The following is a 19,932-nucleotide window of genomic DNA, read 5'->3' as shown; positions in this document are numbered from 1 at the left end:
TTTTTCCTGCTGTTCCCTATCAGTTTTAAAGATACTCTTTTTCATGGTATAATATTAGTACAGAGGCAGAAAGTCAATAATTCTGTTTAATCTAAGCGTCAGATTTGCAAACTGGCTTTGCCTCTTTGAAGTCTACAGATCTCTGTAACCCCATTTTGGTTTGGTTTGAGTGGGGACTGTGGCACAAGTTGTAGGGCTGAGTCAACACAGAGACTGAACCTAAAGTTTTGGTCTCAGGGTGCTGACTGACCTCAGGACTCATTACAGAACATCCAAAGTACTTCAGCTTCTCAGGAAACAGAAAACTTGTTTGAGAAGAAGGAGTTTGAAGCCTTGGAAATCCCAGGAATGAGGCTGCTGGCAGAATGACTAGTACTGATCTACCGTGGAGAGAGATACAGTCCATCATAAAGGCTGCAAGTTTGAGTACTCTGGTGTAGTTAAATAATTTTCCTAACGCATCTGTTTATCACTTTAATGCAGAACAAAACTCATACCAATATTTTCCAATAAAAATACTGGGTTTAGGCACTTCCTTCAGGCATCTGTCTCCAGAGACTCTCAGTTCTGGAGGAAAATAGGCTCATACATAGGACGTGTAGGTGATTTGACTAAAGGTGCAATAACTGGATAGGTCCAAACCACACGTGTCTGTCTGGTCCATCTTTCTCCCATCACCCCCCTCCCCCCAGTTTTGTCAACAAAATTTCCATTGAGTTACAACAATAGGGGTCAGAAAAATTTCTAATTATTTTAACTACTTTTAACTGTTTTAACAGATTCTCTGCAGTAACAGTTTGCTAGAATCGACAGACTACTGGCTGCAGAATCAGAGGACACCATGCCAAATTGGCTTTCTAGAAGACAAGTCAGAAAGCAACTGTGCCTCAGTAAGTACTCACTGCCACCTCCTCTGGAAAAAAGTTCCTTGAGAGTTATTTGGGTCGGGTGTGGGGCTGACAGCAGTACATGTTAAACTGAAAAGGTCTGTAATTTCCAACTTTCTTTTAAAAGCAAACATATAAACTGAAAATACAGATTACTATGCAGAGCACATTAATAAAGACTAGTGCAGAGGTTTCCCCACATTTGGCTTTCAGACTTTGGTGGCTCTCTGTATTTTTATGTTCATAATCTGCAACTCACAAGAGAGAAAAACAAGCCAAAGAGAAAATCATGCCGAACCATAACTTGCTAAGTGGCAGGTTGGAAAGAGCAGATGTTTAAAAGGCTGCTCAGCGTTCCTGAAGGCAGACTTACACAATTAAAGAGAAAAATCTCTTTCCATGTTAGATGAGGAGATGCTGCTGAAGAACTCAAACAGAATTATTTTGCACTTGAAATTAAATTTCAGTCTCTTTATTATGGGTTATAATGTGATTAAGATCAGTTTTTGTTTAACAATGTGCATGAATAAATAGGAGTTATGTTGCTTTATAAACTGTCCACATGAAACTGGATGGAAATACATGGCTATGTTTTTAATAGTTTTTTACTTGATGAAGGACTCAGAAGAGCAGATCTTTCCTCAGAATCCTATTTGAATGCTATTGCCTGGTCTCACTGAGCAAAGAAGGGCTTTAGAAAAGATAATCTTTATCTCAGGTAAAAGGTTTCCAGCGCCGCTTGTGCTGCACACAACCTAAAGACCAGCTGAGGGCTCTCATGGAGTCTGCTGGGATTCCCTCAAGGACACAGACATTCAGCTCCAGCTGAAGAGCCCCAACTGCTGCTGCCAGGACACTGAACTTCCACCCCATGGAGGTGGTGGCTGGAGCTTCACGTCCTGCCTGGGGTGGTGCAGGGTGCCTGAGAGCAGCAGGAGTGACACTGCAGTGCCACTGCAGTCCTGGCATTTGGGAATATGGTCACAGGTTGTTGGGCTTCGTTGAGTCACACTGGTCTATCAGTTTCCACAAGGCAGAGTGAGTAAACTACACCACCTAATCCCAGTGTGCAAGTGAGCAACCTGACGAGGTGAGAACCTGAACACAATCTTAACCAGGGCAGGTTCATCAGGCAGATAATCACTGGTATCCTTGTTTTTTGATATAGGAAGGGATTATTTTTAATGCAAAACATACTGACTACAGCCACTTAATTTTACTATTTAGTATTTAATATCCTAAAAATAAGGCTTATTTTCTCAGAGGAAATTATTACCTCAAATAATAATATAAGAATTAATTATGGCTTGCTTTTTGACCTGTTGAGCTTTGAGTTTTTGCTTAATTTTCCATAGTCTCTTAGAGGAAATTATATTTATCTCTGATAGGCTGGACATGCCTAGCAAAGATAAGTTGTTACAGAAAGATTATGCCATTGCTATCTTTGTTATTTCAGGCAACATTGTCTGATTTTGCCATGCTGTCTGCTTTAAAAGGTTAAACTACCTCAAAGAGCTTTTTCCTCGACAGCAATACTATAAGTGAGGTTATTTTCTCTTTGGAGGATATTTGTCTAATTGCTAAACATTTCATTAACCTTACTTCAATTAACAATGGTACTGTTTAGCAGCAATTTACCACTGAGATTAGAATACATAGTTTCTTGCTAATATAATCAGGCAGTATCTTGAAAGTAGTTGAATTATGGATGTCTTGTATTGTTTCTTTCTACTGAATGAGAACTTAATCAAAATCCACCTAATAGAATAAAATACATGGATTCATGAGACGTAATCACACATAAGCTCCACATAGTGGTTAATGCAATTAAATTTCTGTAATGTAACATTCTTCTTACCCCATAGAGTGACCTCATAAAATAAAAGTAGTTTCACATAAAAATATATACCTTTGTTTAGTATTGCCAGTTTTCTTTCTCTGGACCTATAACAAATGTTTCCTGCTTTGGACATGCTTTTATGAAGAGCTTTTTGGAGGAGAAAAACTGATAGGTACTTTGTTCCTACTTTCTCTCCAAAGATCTAGATTAATTACCAGTGCTGAATATTTGTGGTTGGTTTATATTTGTACAAGTTAAGAAATTTAAATTCTTGCTTTATTAGATGATTATATTATAGTTTTCTTCTAGCATTGAACTCTCCTAAAGCACAATCTCTTCATCTTGCACAGGAAAATGTCAGTTATGACTTTATCATAGCAGTTGCTAAGATTTAACACTTTTCTTTGCAATGCTTTTACAGCATCTCCGTGTTTAAGGTGGTATTGCCACACTGCTAAAGATGTAACTTAATTTTCTTTTAGGGATTCTTCATGAACATAGTCACAAAACTATTATTTAGGAGAAAAGCAGGATACAAAACTAAATGAAGAAAAAAGGTAGTTGTATAGTCATGCGAGACACTTGGCATTTGTTTGGTTCAAGATGTTTATAAGTGAATTTTCAAGAAATTCTCTGGCCTTTCATGCTCAAGGCCAGCAAAAAGCCATTAGAAATTATATTTCCACTGGAAAAAAAAATCCTCTCAAAATGGACCCAGGCTGGAGAGATCTCCCCGCAAAATCATCACACCCCATCACTCCTTGGATGACCATCCTGTCCCAACAGGGAGGCTGGGAGAAAGACCTTCCCACTCCACACAGCCTAACAAGGAATTGTTCTTGAGAACCACTGATGCAGGAAGATAGAACCTCTCCTTCCCAAGCAGTGTGCCTTTGTGTGAGGGGCAGTGGATTTCCAGACTGGCAGAAATCCTGCAAACTTCTTGTCAAATATCTCAGAGACACACAAACTATACACCCCTAAATGGCAGTGATAGGTATGGAAGGTGGAAAATACCTTTCAATTAAAACAAAGCACTAAGAAATAGTGTAAGAAATAATTTCTTACTTTAGCATAATAAGATAACACTTTTTAAAGAGTCAGGATGTGACAAGGGCTCATTTTAAATTATTTTCGATCTCCTTAAAGCTGAGAAAAAAAACTGAATTTGCAGGCAGATGGATGAGAGAACAGTTTCAATAAAGTGTTAAAGGTTTTGAAACATTCTTGAAATAGTCCAGCAGCTTTTCCATTTGCAAGTGCTCCTACTCTGTAACCACATAAATGCTCACTGATGTATGCATAGATATAGGCAGTTGGATATTGGTTAGATCCAGTCCAAGGGAGCACTTGGAACACATGGCCAGAGAAGAGTGAAAGGACAAGGACAGCCGCCCAAACTTCAGTCAAATTCAGTCATGGTAAAACACCCTCTTGTCTGATTGCTGCTCTTCTGTGCCCCTGTGCCATTGGCACTTTTTGGGAAGCGGTATGATGATGATGATGGTGGAAGCACAGAGGAGAGTGGAGGACAGCATGCCTGGGGGAGTGGGACTGTGGAGACAGCAGCAACCACTGAGTGGTTTTATGCCGTGTGGAAAAACCCTAATCCATCTGCAGCACAGGAGAAAGATTACAGTTTAGGGTTATAAACTGGTTAGTTTAGTGCAGAACATACCTAGCCTAGGAGACAAACTTGAACTTTTCAAAGAAGGGAAGCAATGCTTACCTTAGTGAAGTGACAAGTGAGAGAGGAACCAGACCACTACCAGAGGAAAGAAGTGATGTAATGATGGATCTCATGGTCTGTGGTGTCAGTGTTAACTGAGATAGAGAAGAATGTCATTTAACTATCAGAACAGCTGGATTTTCAGAACTGGCTGCTTGCCTTGCAACTGCACAGGTATGCAGTACTGAGCAGGTATTTCAGCATTATCTTCTTTAATTGCAGGTTAGCCATCAAGCTTTCAAACAACTTCAGGAGGAGGTTAAGGATGCCATTATGCACTAATTTGAGCTGGTCAAATCAGGGCTTCTGTGGTCTCACCTCCTCCTCCAGCTCCTGCTTCTTCTCATTTACTGCCCTGGCATTTGTACAAATATGCAGTAAATCAATTCAGAGAGAAAAGTAACTATGAAATTAAGAAATTAGTTTTTCTAGCCAAGTCTTCCTTGAATCATCTCACCATATTGTCAGATAAATGCCAGTGCTCACTCAAAGGATGGAACAAAAACATCCAGGAAACAGTTCCCACAAATTAATTCAAACTGAATGATAACATATGCAGAAAGGAAAAAAATCTTTGGCAAGGTGTATTTTGATGAAACAGAAGACAGAAGCTTTCACTTGAATTAAAGTACATCATGAGTAGTTTTCATTCTTTTCTTCACTGAAGTCTTTTTAAAGATAAGGCACTACATATCTTTGGATATTTAGGTACAAATACACAGATTTTTTTTTTTTTTTTTTTATCAATCTTTGATACTAGATTACTTCCAGGAAATTTGCTAACAATAGTGCAGACACTGTGTCAGGGACATTTCCTATCCCTTAGTCAGGGTCCCTGTATCCAGTATGTTCTTCAGAGTGTCCAAAGAATGAGAGCATATCCTCACTGAAGAGTGACAGTGTAGTTTTACAAGCTCAGAAAAAAGGGTTATTCCCAGGGCTGGTAGTAGTCAACAAGGCTTTTTACAGGCAAATTCAGAAGTGTAGTCTTGAATCCCAAAGGAGGAGATTTTTGTTTGTTGCCTTGTTTTAGGACAAAGCCATGTATGTTCCTGAACAGTGACCATGCACAGCTGAAACAGGTGCTTTGTTTTATTGTGTTTGAATGAAGTTTTACATTTTCTAGCAAACATAGAAAAGCCCTATTTTTCTGCCTAAAACCACCAGATCTACATCCTATCACCTTTTTCTGCCCTCACGGGATTGCTTCCACATCTCAGCACTATGTCATAGACAGGGAATTACAAGGCTGTTTATTTTACCTTTCACTCCATAATTACTCAACCATCTTCAGGAACAGCATTGTCTCTTTCAGAAATCAAAATCCATCCGTTGCTTTCCAGATCTAAACCATAATTACTGGAGATATTTTTAGGTTTAAGTCTCATCTTCCTATTCAGCTTGACGATACTGTAATTACATCCTGACAAGGTGCAGGAATCAACAGCAGCAGGCTCAGTTGTGGCACTGAGTTGTCGTCCTTTCTCAGGTGTGTGTGGGTGTTCATGCTGCTGTGGTAAGGAATTGTACCTTCCAGAGAGCCCCTCTCTGGGTTGCACAAGGAAATAAAACCCCTCCTCTTCACCAGTTGCTCTCTGCCTTATGGAGCCCAGTGCAGGCAGACTGAGAACTTGCTTAAAAGACCACTGAAAGGATTACTTGTATAATCTGTAAAATATGTTTCACTTTCTGCTCTTGTATGTACTTGGCTCCAAAAAATATGTCTTTGCATATGAGCTAATGTTAAGACAGAATTCAAATATGCCCTAAATTCAAATATGCCCTTGTTTCCACATTTTCAGTACCACACACACAGAACATACAGCAGTCAAATCTGTCTCATGAATTTCAGAGTGTGGAAGATTGACAATAGATTTTCTTCTCTTTCCTGTCACTTCAGACTTGGGACAGTGTTTAATCTTCTGTCTAGATCTGCCATCTTCTTTCCTGTCCCTCCATGACAGTCTCAGCACTGCAGTGGTTTTCTCTCTGTGCTTAAGAGAAGCAGGTGCTTAACCTTACTGTGACCAAGCTGTAAATAAGCACTGGGAGGATCAAGCCTGGCACTGCAGCTGTATCCTCTCCAGCATTCCACTCTGGCATATTCTCAGTACCTCCATGACCTGCTTTATCAAGAAATGAGATTCTTGTGCTACCTCCAGAGTGGACATCTGTGACTGTGCTGCTGTTATAACCACAGGCTCCCTCTAACATTAATTGCAGGCTGAGGTTCACAGAAATTTGTTAAACATTAAGTATACAGGACACTGGAGAGAGTAGATGGTGCATGTGGCATAAATATTTATTGGAATATTTTCTCTAAGTCATAAGTGGCAATTAATTACATCAAACCCAAAGGAATAAGCTTTAATGGGAAGAAAATATTCGCAGCTGGTTTTGAGGCAATGGATTATGAAGAGATAACTTGGGAAGATTCATTAATGCAGTTCAGCCATTAAAATAGGGATAGTCTCTAAAATATCAAGAACCATAAATCCACCAAGTCATTTGAGATAAGGACCTTCTGAAGAATAATTTGTACTAAATTTCAATCACATTACTGTAAAAATGCTGGATAACACATCCTTCTGAAAACATGCAAGGTGTGTACCTACAAGAAAATTGTGGCTGGGCTGGAGAAACAAGGGGAAGTCATGTCAGGACCTTATTTAGGTGAATTTGAGTGACTCAGAGGAGACGCACTGAGTTGTCTGCTTCTGGAAACACTCCACTGAGGCCTGAAAGAAGAGTGGTTGGAAAACTCATCTCGTGTTAGATAGCAGTTGTGCAGCTCACAGGAGAGATTTTTACATGAAAACTGAAAGGAGTCATGTGGCTTTTGTGGCCATCCCAATGAAAATGTAGGGCAAGAATCAGAAAATTACATCCCCCACTCACAACTAGAGATGGCAATTGCCTCTCTCTAATCATGCCGAGGGCCGCACAACAGAAGGAAGGCTCAGACCTCATTTCAAGTTGATGTTTCCCCACTCTGCCTTGCATCCTGTTGTGTTTTTGGGCAGAGAGACTGTCAGTAGAGTGCCATGGTCCTACTTTGGCACAAATGGATTTTTTGATGATAGCCTGATCTGACTTTGGATAAGAATAAGGAAGGTACTACTGTATACCACTGAGGGATACCTGCCATGAAGCCTTTTCAGTTATTTGTAGTACAGAAGATGGGCCTGAGCTGCTTCGTACTCTGAGGTTACTGCTGTGTGCAAGGCTGGAGGTAATTTTCTTCACAGTGGCTGGTATGGAGCTGTGTTCTGGATTTCTGCTGAACACAGGGCTGATAATAGAGAGATGCTTTTGCTATTCCTGAGCAGGGCTTGCACAGAATAAAGTCCTTTTCCTTTGTACTGCTCCCACCAGTGAGTTCACTGGGGTGCACAGCAGGCTGGGACAGGAGACCCCAGCTGGCCCAAGGGCTGCTCCATAGATGTGACTTCGTGCTCAGCATAGAAAGCAGGGGAGACAAGGAGAAAAGGGAGGACAGAAATTCTCCCACCTGTATAATGCTCCTCACATTTTCATTCATTTTGCAAGCAGCTAAAGGGCATATCTAGTACTTCCAAACTAATATTTTAATTTCTACATTTCACAGCTGGTTCCTCTGCCAGAATCATTTTGGCAAGCATGGAAATTAATGTGAGACAAGCATTGCATCCAAATGCTAATGGATGATTAGGTCTGTCTCCCAGAAACTTTTTTTTTGATTCTGAGTCACTATCAGACTATTTCAAACACCTCATAAAAGACATACTCCAGCTCAAGATCCTCTTTAACCATTTAAAAGGTCAGATTTTACTGTGAATGGAGGAGACAGCTACATCTCTTACGCCATTCCTGATCTCCTATCTACTAAAAACGTTCACTCTGCATGTTAGTGATAACTGCTGATGACCCCAAACAGAAGTGATGAGAGCCAATGGCAGTGAAAATAAGGCAACAGAATTTTTTCAGTGGAAGAAAGGAAATTTTAATCTAAAACCAAATACCTGCAACAGAAAAGCAACAGCTGGTAATGTTCAGTTTCCTTATTTCTTATAACATTGCAGATCTTCACAAATATATGTCAATCCTTAAAGCACTATATACTATATACACTATGTATACTTCAGTAGATACTTTTCTGTGTGCTCAGGAAAAAGAGAAACTTTACATGATTGCGTTCTTCCATCCCAAGACAGCACACCAATTCAATAGAAAGGCATGAAACAAAATCCTGCCTGCTTCCCAAAACTACTCTGAGGTGGAGTAACAGGAGACAAAATAATAGTAATTATTAAAAAAAAAAAAAAGAAAGAAAGAAAGAAAAGAAAAAAGGTAGGAGAACGCTCTGAAGGAACACTCTGAAGAATATTGCCTGAAACCCACACATTTCAGCTAGTAATTTGTTAAGGGTTGAGATCTCTCTTTCCCAGATATTATAGGAAAGTGTCTTTCCATTACATGCTTTATAATGGCAGTGTCACAAGCCTCACTGCTCTGAAGGAAGGCATTTTAAAGCCTACTATAAAACCAGAAGGAAGATGAATGAAGGTGACATGTTGGGCATTATGCAAAAGAAAGCCACATGCACACTCCTGCTTCAGATAATCCTCATTCCTCTTCATGAGTGTCTGTGTGTGACTGCACACACAGACACTCATGAAGTTACATCTTTAAATAGCTGAGAAATCTTGGGAGTGGGCTGAGTGGGTGCAGGAGCCATGTGCCCCCAGGCAAGATCTCTAATTGCTCTGCTTCAGCTGAGGCTCTGCTGGCTGTGGCAGCAGAGTTCCTCCTGAGTGAAATGAGCAGTTGCTTATCACACAGATAAACACAGAAGCCCCATGACAGTGTGAGAACTTGAAGAACACACCAGGGTGGAAGTCCTTATGCAGAGCTTTGTGCTCTTAGTGTGAAACCATAGCTTCCACTGTAGGTTGCACCTAACTGCAGCTGAGTGTTTTGCCACAGGTGTCCTCTTCTCCAGAGAGCTTCTCTCAGGACCTTGTGTAGTAAGGGGTGTGTCCATGTGCCCTATCAACTGAAAGATGCAATGCAGCTGTCCATACAACATCTGTAAGTTAGAGAGCCAACAGAATTCACCTCACATTTCAGTGTCACTGAAATTACCAAAACCACCACTCCTTAGAGTACAGCAGGAACCTCGCTCAGGCTGAGATTTCCAGTTCCTTTTCCAGAAAGATCTAATCCAGTCCTCAAGTAGATGCCAAGATTTCTCATCTCTTTGGTCTTCTGCAAGGAGACTGGGGACTACAGAAGCCCTGGTTTTAATCATCACTGTAGGATTTCCAGGGCCCCTTTCTATAACATGAGTCTGGACCTGCAGATTTAAGGTGGCCATGAAGAAAGCAGATGTTTTCCCGGTAGAAAGTTGTCTAGGGAAAGAAGTTTAGACCAGAATACCTTTCTAATTTCCAACTTTACAGAAATATTTCAGATGCAAGAAAATGAAAGGTAGGAGATTCTTGTTTTATTCCAGGGGTTTGTTCTAAACCCCTCAGAAGTGTTGTTCAGGTATTTTTTCTCCAACCGTGTATGCAGCTAAGCGTGTGGAACAAACAACTAATTTTTTTTTAAACTGCAGAGCTTAAAAATAGTAACGATAAAACTAATAATCGACTGACTCACTGATAGATCTTTATTTCTGTCAGCTGCTATGTAATTTAGTAGAAAAACATCTATGATTACAGCAGCTCTGTGGTCTGGCTCTGGGAATGCAGAGCTTGTGAGAATAGATGAATATGCAGAAGTACAGGTATTTCTGCCTGACACACAGAGCTTAGAGATGGATTCAGTAATTCTGATGTCATGGCCACCTCCTCCAGATTTCAGCAGATGTTTAATTGAGATATTCCATGCCCTTTTTAACTTACAGTATGCAAATGTGGGTAGTCATATTTTTTAAGTAATTTTTCTAGGTGTATGGGAAGAATTAGTATCAAATCCACCAATACTAATTTTCCCAGTTAAAATAATTTCATTTACTATGAGGAGTTTAAAGAATTTCCCCATTTGCTTCTTGAACAGTGTGTTGAACAGGGTAAGCTAAGTCCTTCCAGATCCATGCATCCACCCTGCACTCTGTTTTTTAGTTCCCTCAAACTGCTTGAAGAACTCTGTTAGATGAAATTATTTAGCTTTACTATTTCATACTAGATTCTGGGACTCAGTAAAACAGACCTCAACTGAGGAAAGACCTAAATCTGTCAAAAAATACATGCGATTAGGCAAAACATTCTCCCAAAGCAGCTGTGTGTTTGTGTGAATAAAAACAATTTGACAAACCAGTTGAATTAAATTTAAATTAGTTTGATTAATTTTTTTTTTTTAAAGAAGGACACCTAGGATTACAGCCTCAGTAAAGATGCATGGTTAGAGTTTCTGGTTGCCTTTTTACCAACAGAAATAATTTCAGGCTCAAGTGAAATAATTTCAAGCCCACTGTTGAGCTTACTGGATGATTATCTGTCTAATCTGACATCAGGCCAGAGGTTTGAGAGCCAGAGTTCCTACAGCATGAATACAGATGAAACTGAGAAATTGTAAAGATGTGAACTCAAACCTTCCTTGTACAACAGAGAAACCAGAGCTACACTTTATTAAAGTCTAGTGAGAGGAAAGTGGCAGTGCTCACACATAAACATGGTGAAAAGTTAACCTTAAGATGTTAATACATAGATAAGCAGACTTTTCTAATCTCAGCACTCACACAGCCAGTCAGGCAGCCAGCTGTTTTCCAGACTGACTCATAAGCACAGGAACCTGTACCTTTTTCAAGTAATCTTGCTGCCTCAGAGCTCTACCTATTTTTAACCTAACAGCTGGGGCAGAGCTGCCCTGCAATTTGTCGAGCATGCATGAGCAGATAGATGCTGTACACGTCTGCTGAAACAGAGGTCAGTCCCAAAAGGGTTGGTTAAAAATGACAAAAACCATCACTATCACCAAACCTTATCCATCACAAAGCTGTAATATCTGTTGCTTGTAACAGTGCTGAGAAGTAGCTGGATATTTTGTAGCTGAATTTAAATTCTGTGAAGGGAAGGATGGAACAATCCTTTTCAAGGGGAGAAAACACAATGGTCTTGGTTTAAAAATTTGATTTTATGAGCCAGGAAGCAAGAAGAAGCTTGGGGTCAGGATGGGCCTGGTGAAGAAAAGGAAGAGCTGAAGAAATTATCCAGATCAGATTTTACAGTCCTAATTTCTTACGGTATATAATGGTGCATATTTATCATACGACTGGGCTCAATCAAACCCCATCATCAGACCCTCATGCTTCCTTCCTTAATTCTCACCCCAGCCTCTGAAGAGCAGAGAGAACTCACAGAATGATCTGCTTTTAGTAAAGAAATTTTAATCAGATGAGAAAAAGGGGCCTGTTTTTCATCTGGAGACAACAGTTTCTGATCTGCTGGATACAGTCCTGAAATCCCTTCACAGAAAGCTTTGAGTAGAGATTTATCAGGAAGAGTTTCATGAGGTGTGACAACTCTGCTGCTGGTTTTCCCTGCTGCCCTACAAAGTGCCACCTCCCCATTCCTTCTTCCCCCAATGTAGTCCAGAACCAAAGGCACCTAAAGTCTGGGAGACTGAGAAAGACAGCAGACCTGCCCCACTGTGTGAAAAACAGAACAAAAATGAGATACACAGTCTGAACTATTATGCATACTAGCATTTTACTTAAAAAGATGGGGTGGGTGGCCTATTTTGTATTATAATGAAGTGTTAAATGTTATTAGAGTAGAAGGGGCAAGTAAGGAAGTCGCTCAGTTTAAAAACTCAAAACAAATCCCTCTGTTCTAGGTACTGGTGTTTTAGCTGCTGATCTGACAGCCTGTATCTAGTTGTGTAATGCACAATTGCCTCTTCTATCTGCTGATAGCTGCACTTACACCTTGGTAATACCTGCTCATCGTGACACCCCAGAGACTGGAGCAGGAAAACTTGAGTCTGATCAGTCTCTCATAGTCACTGCCATGGAGTATTTTCACTTGGCATCTTTGTTTAGCACAATCATTTGCATTTTTTAATTAGGCTTAGCCACATTGACTTCCTCATCTTTCTCAAGTGCTGAAAAATCCTTTAGAGCACCACAGAACAGTTTGCTGTGTACAGATAAGCAGAATGGATTTAAGTACTTATAACGCTTTTATCTCGTTTTGTGCTTCTACTCGCCATACAAATGTTTTTGAGAAAAATAATTGATTTTTTATAGTAGTTTAAAGCAATGCTGTACCAGATAAAAGTATCTAGGTGCATTAAAGAAAACAGTAAGCAAATGCTCAACTGTCCCAGAAATCTGAGCATTCATTTAGTAATGTACCATGAATGCTCTTTCCTGTAAAGCAAACGTCACCATAATTTCCTGCTTCAGTTGCTTATAGGATTAAAGAATTCATCTGTTTGGCTTTGTAGACTGCAGGCAGTTGTATTTCTTGGATTACCAAAACCAGCCTGAGCAGAGACTGCCAAAACAGTCAGAATTTGGGGCTTCAAGGAGTCAGTGTTTCACCTTGGTTTCATTGTTAAATAGCTTGTTTTTCAAAGCCATTAAATATTTTACATTCTTTGGTGTATTTGGGACAGCGTTCTTAGCCAGTGATGATTTCAGTCATTTTAAACAAAACCTTTTGGGACTGACCTCTGTTTCTGCTGCTTTATTTAGCTGAGTCTGGCCTATCATTAACTACAACAGTTAAAATTTTATTGCATCATTGCATTTTGGCAATTTAAAGTTTCAACAGTGTCTGTGAAATCTTTTGCCTGGAAGTGTCTAAAATTCAAAAGTACCGTTTTATGAAGTTTTGTCCTTTTCTTTCTGGAGCAGCCTGGTCACTGAGCCATTGTTGCAGACTGTGCTTGTATTTCAGTAACAGGCCCACCCTGCTGAGCAGGAGCTCAGGGGAGACAGGAAAAGGATAAGGTGCAGGACTGGCTTCTGAGCAACTCACAAACTGATTTCAGGTTACTACTTATTATTTTGCTCATGAGCAAATTCTCCTTTAAAATACCACCTCCTGCAACGGTCTGATGGAACCATGATTTTTCCATACCAACAATTTCCAAATACGGGAACTGGAAAAAGTCAAGATTAACTTGAACAAAGCTAAATGATGGTCTCAATTATGGTTTATTGGTTTATATTTATCATTTTTTTATTTGGACTGGCCTTGAAATCAGATAACTGTCACAGTTATATTATCTAGTCCTCTGAGAGTCTATTTAACATTTTAATGGATACAGAAAGAAAGAGAATAAATAAGCATAATAAGACCTATCAAAAAAGATTTAAGAAGATTAATGCAGGCATATAAGGTTTTACAGAAATGTACATTAACTCTTTAGTCTTGCACAAGCAGTAATACTTTCTATTCATTCTGCAGTAAAAACTCCTTTTGATGCCAGTCCATAAATAGAAATGGTGACAGAAAAAAATTAACTTTGAAATTATGATGAGAGACAAGCAAAGGGTAGAAATATCAGGCTGGCTGTTGCTCCTGGCCTTGGTGGATGCAAAGTCATCTGTGCAAAGGAGGTTTTACACCCAACATGCACATATTCAGTGGGGCAGTCACAGGGTGGTTGATAGCAAGATTCCCATCAAATGCAGTGAACTTGCCCAAAAGAACAAATGTCTGAAAATGCAATGTGGGGAGACTTCTGTTCTCCAAAGCCTGAGTCACAGGGAAAACCTGACAGTAGTTTTTAGCACATGAATCAGAACTACATTGTAGAATTTATAGGGAGAGTTAGAGCCATAGAGGCTCAAGTATCAGTTCTGAAAGTTTTCATTTAGTAAATAAACGTGGTGAAGTGACCAAAGATTCCAAAAAAAGTTTACAGTCAGCCTCCTTTCACACAAGTCCTACCAGACCTAGATGATAAAAAAATTCCTAGGATCATCAAAACTTTTAGTTTGTTTCCTTATTAGGTAATGGATGTTCTTAAGTGACATTTTAGACCATTTATTTAGAAATCATCATTTCACAACTATTTGGTTTTTTATCTTTCTAAAAAACACCTGGTGCTTGAAACTCTATTGGGATTACAAGTTTTAAGTAATTGCAGTTTTAAAGAACAGAGAGGTCAATGATTAGGAGACCTTACAGACAGTACACATATATATACTGTCATATAGATATAGATATACACACCCATTTATATCTATATATTGCAGGAAGTCCAAGTTTTATTTAGCCATTACATTAGCATAAATACGACAAGGGAAAATAAATGCAAAGTTCTCTTTGGGAGCTTTGCAGATCAGCATTTTGCTAACCATCAAAACAAATGCTCCTGTCACACAAACTGACTGTATGGACACAATCTGCTGGAAAAGGCATTTTATGCCATCCTAATATAAGTCAAAAAATATGTGAGTGATTGTGGTCATTTTCAAAGAGACAAAGCCCACAGCAAATTTCTGGACAAAATCTGGTACATTGCCACTCCTTTGATATTTTCTGTGGGTTGCAGTTTACTTTGGCTCAGAAGTACAGGGTAAAACAATATTTTTTCCTCAGGCTTCTGCTGACTTCAGCTCCTGAGGGAGCCCATCACGCAGCTGTAGGTTCTCTGAAATAGTCACCATTTCACTGAGCAATGCCTTGGAGCAGCTCTATTCTGTTATTGTGCTGTGGGGAAATTACAGTGATCTAATCTTTCTAAAGCCAGGAGACTTAGGTCTAATAGAAGTTCAGAGCAACTGTATTGTTTTTTTGCTTTGCAGAGATGAAATTAGGATGAGAATAGGCTCAGAATTCCAGATCTGCCATCCTATCACAGAGTTATTGCTAAGAGCAGAAATTGTTGTGGTCAAAGATTCCATTAAATCCTTAAAACAACTGTCACAGCAATCACAGTTGATGTAAAATTCAATCACCCTCTTCACAAACTCTACCTTCACATTTAAAAAGGGATAAAGTGTTTAGAAAAATAATATATAAGAAACAACACACGCACTGAGAATAAACAATACCTGCCCAAAATATGGAGGGGAAACAACGTGGAAGTAAAATGCCAGCCCTTTAGTATTTCAAAGGCTAATGCTAGATGATAACCAGAACATCACTTCACCGGTGTAAGATGCGTGTCACTCACAAGCAACAAGGCAAGATGCAAACAAGCGCAGCAAGGCGCATGTTAATTTAAAAGTGCCATTGGGAGAGCTGCATACCTGGTCACCCAAACCAGGACAGAGAGGACACAGCTGCCTTCTGCTCCTGCCACTGCACTCTGGTCAGCAGCAGATGGTAAGATCTGAAGGGAACAAAATCACTGCTGAGGGCGTGGGTGAAGCTCTGTGAGGGGCAGCACAGTCTGATCCTGCCTTTCCTGCTGCTGCTCTCTGCTGTGAGGACTGCATTCCTACCAGCACTTTAACTGGTTTGTGACATAAAGCTACCTTCAGTCCTGGGCAGAGCAGCTGCTCGCCTTTTCCCATCCCACATCCTGCACATCCTCAGGTTTAGGCATTTACACCGTTTTAATTTGGCACCCAGGAGCTGCCTGCTCAGAACTGCTTTCTCCTGAGATCTCTCCTGGGGCTAATTACCTTTCTCACTTCTGTTTGTAGGAAATTGAACATGAGTTTTATGGGCAGATAAAAGAGCAGTCCCAAACCAGTTGTTCCCTCTAAGTGTCTCGTGGGGTGTCTGAATTGGCACCTGGCATGTGTTGACTCAGTGATGTGTCAGGAAGAGGATGGGAAGAGCAGAACAGCACAGACCTGGGAGATAAAGACTCTATAATCTCATTTTCTAGACAGCATTTACATCTTGACATACCAACCAGGACAGCACAGAACCTGGAGAGTTCTACACAGTTCTGCAAATCCAAACATCTGCACAGACATTTAGCCTTTGTTGAGGTGTATGGCACCAAACCCAGCCTGCTGGTGACACCTAGCCCAAAGCTGAGGATCGCTTGGATGGGTGCAGTGGTGGAATGACAGGGATGAAGCAGTTTGTGTCACCTCCATACAGTCATGCTACCATTTAGATAGTCTATTTATCTCCTTTTCCTAATCCAGCTGTTGACAGATTAGAAACTAAGAAACTGTGTTTAGCAGTGTCATTTATGTTACAAATTTATAGGCTCAAATGTTAGAAAATGGCAGATACACGGTACTCTGATTTTACATAATTTTCCCCCTTTTTGCAGGCTGCCTGTTCACTGAATCAGACAGCAATAGTGCCTTGCATAAATGTGGGCATATGAGGTAAAATTCAGGTTGCACAAGCCATCTGTATATAGTTCTCATTTTTGAGTCTTAGCTCTTCAGTTTAACTTCCTTTCTTTTAACATAGATATTGAAATTTTTGAGAGGATGGTATAATATAGATGCATTTGATTTTATGGGGGGAAAAAGCCCACCTCCTGCAGTACTTCAAGTGTTGACCATAGTCCTTCACAGCACAGAGCACAGGACTGTGGCTCTCACTTTGCTTACCAGGTTAACTATATCCTGAGGCCATTTGTCACTGAGAAAAATATACTGTGCTTACATGGTAAAATTTACTGTGTGACATTCTTAAACACTTTATAAAAAATAATTTCTTACTATGTAGTTCTTTTAGGAAGTGAGGTATCTACCTAGTTTCTGCACCAACTCAGGAGCAGAGTTTAGGACTTCACTGATCTATGGAATTTATCCCGTTCAACTCTTACCAGTCATAGAAATTACCATGCAAAATACGGAAGAAAAAGCAAAACCAAAGTTTCTCTCTTTGTTTTTTATATGATCCTGGAAAGCAAAGACTTCTTCTCAGCAGAGGAGTCAAGAGCTCAGCAAGTTTGTGATGATAATCTGCCTGGGACTCTTCGAGTAGAAATGCTTGGAGGGTTTGATGAGAGGAAGTTTGGGGGTCAGACCCAAATCTCTGCCACTGATGTACAAGAATCTGCATAGTGCAAGAGTTGCTATTTACAGTGTGCCTGTGCATTAAATGGTTTAGGGACATGTAACACCCTGCTTGGTTCTACATTTCAGTGCAGTGCTACATGTTCACCAAAAGAGCAGCACTTTTCTCTCTTGAGCAAATGGGTTTTCTAAACTTGGAAAAACTACTGAACCAAAAGTAGATACTGGCATCTACCCGGGAAGTTGTGGGTGACTATCTCATCATGTAAAGCCTGAATTTGGGTGATAGGTTGTTTCTGGTTTGTATTATGCAACACCATTTAAATTTTGTTGTTTTTTCCCTCCAAAATAAGTATTTCCTAAGACAAAAAAAAAAAAAAAAAAAAAAAAAAAAAAAAAAAAAAAAAAAAAAAAAAAAGGTGATATCTTGAAGTTTCTGTATGGTCTCCAGACAGTAGATCAGTGAAAGTGGAAAACAGACACACTTTGGAACTCAAAAGGTGTTTATGGGAGGTCAAGGATGTGAAGTGTAAAGAAGTGGTTGGGAAAGGACTGACATTTAAAGATACCGTGATGAGGAGAAGGCTGGGTTACAGCTAAACTAAGCTGTATCTGATATAAAGAAAAAAAAAACAATTAAATTGAGGTTAGCAAATCCTGACCTGACCTTGGCTCTTTCTTCATAATTTATGCAATATTTCCACCCTAAAGATTGTGAATTGTTCTCTAGTTTTGTTTTGCTTTGTTTTGATGGAGGTGTCCCTGATAATTACTGGAAGTTAATCAAGCAATACAAACTAATGAGAGCTTAAAACTTGTATTGCACAAGCAGAAAACAGGGAGAGATTTTTCATAATAGATAATTTTCTGTTAGAGCACCACTACTTCATAGTAGATCATTTCCTGTTAGAGCACCACTGGTGAAGTATCTCCAACAAAAATATCCTCTCAATGAACTTCCTAGAAGGAAGCAGTAGTGCAGAGCAGTCCAGGATGGAGCTGTAGAGGTAATTTATGGTTACAGTACCTGCCCATCTAGTCCTGCCTCCTGCCCACAGCAAAGGGGAAAAGTAAATGAGTTCGTCAGTGTCTTTCACTACTGTGAAACTGGTTTTGTTCAAAAATTTCCTATAATTAAAACTGCAAAATCCTCAGAACAGGAAGCGCTAAAAGACTGAATTGGCAGTGTAATAAATCAATGTCAATGGAATTGGACAAGTGTATTTGGAAACTGGATCCAATACTGCCACAAGTTTTATAGTGCAAGTTCATTAGGTTCTGAAAATCAATTCTAAAAAAAAAAAAAAGATAATTTGACTTAAAAATACTAGATATTCCTGCTTGTACTGAGGTTTCTTCTGTTGAGGCATTAGTGAGTTATGTGCCATGCACACCTGAACCAGAGATGATGATTGTTTTGGCTGCTTGGAGAGGGCCTTTTGGATGGCAGGCAGTGTCACTGGTGGCAGTGCCAGTGTTCATCACAGCAAAGTCATGAGCCATCATCCCATGGAGGTAGCAAAGTGCAAGCCAAGGTTTTTCAGAACAATCAGGTATTTAACTGGAATGTCTCTGAAGACACAACTGCTCCTGTGCAGCTTTTTCTCAACACTCCTCAGCAACAGCCCTACTTTCAACATGGGGTGACCATGCTGCAGAAGACTTGAAACTGGCCCCACACCTTCCCACACTCCTACCCTGGTGCCAAATTAATGGTATTCTAAGCACACACACCTCCCTGCACCTGCAGACTCATAACTCATATTGTTGTGGGGAAGCCCATGTACAAATCAAGAGTGTAATTTTCTAATGCTTTTTTGGTAACTTCCTATTAGTGATATGTGAAATGCCTACACGTGAAAACTCAGTAGAAAGTAAGAGAAGCGTTTATCTAATCAACTGTAACATGTTTAGGACATTACATAACCACCATACTATGCTACTAGAGGGTACTTTTACTATTTTGTAGCTTAGACATTTTTATAACTATTTCTTACAAGTTCAGCAGATGACAGTGGCATATACTGATTGTTGTCATTATCAGGCACAGAAATATTTTTGCTAAAATTGTAAAAGGGCTGGAAAATATGTTTGTAAGTTCATGTAAAGATGACATTAAACTATTTAAAAGGGCAAAAATCTTTCTTCCTCACTGGGTGTTTTTTTGGTTTATAATGGGAGCACTGGCTGGATCTTTCCATCTGCTGTGCTGGCTGTTATTGCAGATGGTCATAATCTGTACATATGGCATGTGCATATATAAACTGAAATCAGGGTTGTCTTGGTGTAAAAGCAGGCCCACAACAGGAGCTTGGGTGCCTAACACAACAGTGTTGGTGAAGGGGATAATATAGAGCATTTTCACTTTCTATGGGATATTTACATGGAATTACAGAAAGTATTTCCTCTTCACTGAAAAAGAAGAAAAAAAAACCCACTCAGCTCTTTCATGTTAAATTTTGGATCTGCAATTTATTTGGAATCAGGTGTTGTCTTCAGCTGGGCCTTGAATTTGTGTTAGGTTTGGGTTAGATGAGGACAACACCAAACTCTCATAAACTTCACAGTCAGCCTAGCTTTGGAGTCCCTACTTCTA

At 39.7% G+C, this 19,932-nt stretch overlaps 1 protein-coding gene across 1 annotated transcript in view; it reads left to right on the top strand.

Moving 5' to 3' along the window:
• The window catches only part of SPHKAP (SPHK1 interactor, AKAP domain containing), a 46,295-nt gene that overhangs the window by 5,405 nt on the left and 20,958 nt on the right, over positions 1–19,932 (top strand). The window contains exon 2 of the mRNA XM_066326303.1: positions 780–890. Within this exon, the coding sequence (XP_066182400.1) occupies positions 780–890 (111 nt within the window). The remainder of the gene's footprint in view (positions 1–779; positions 891–19,932) is intronic.

The sequence above is a fragment of the Sylvia atricapilla genome, chromosome 10 (assembly GCF_009819655.1).
Source record: "Sylvia atricapilla isolate bSylAtr1 chromosome 10, bSylAtr1.pri, whole genome shotgun sequence".
NCBI classification, from domain to species: Eukaryota; Metazoa; Chordata; class Aves; order Passeriformes; family Sylviidae; genus Sylvia; species Sylvia atricapilla.
The sequence above is the reverse complement of the archived record's forward strand: the minus strand, read 5'-3'. Positions and strand labels throughout refer to the sequence as shown.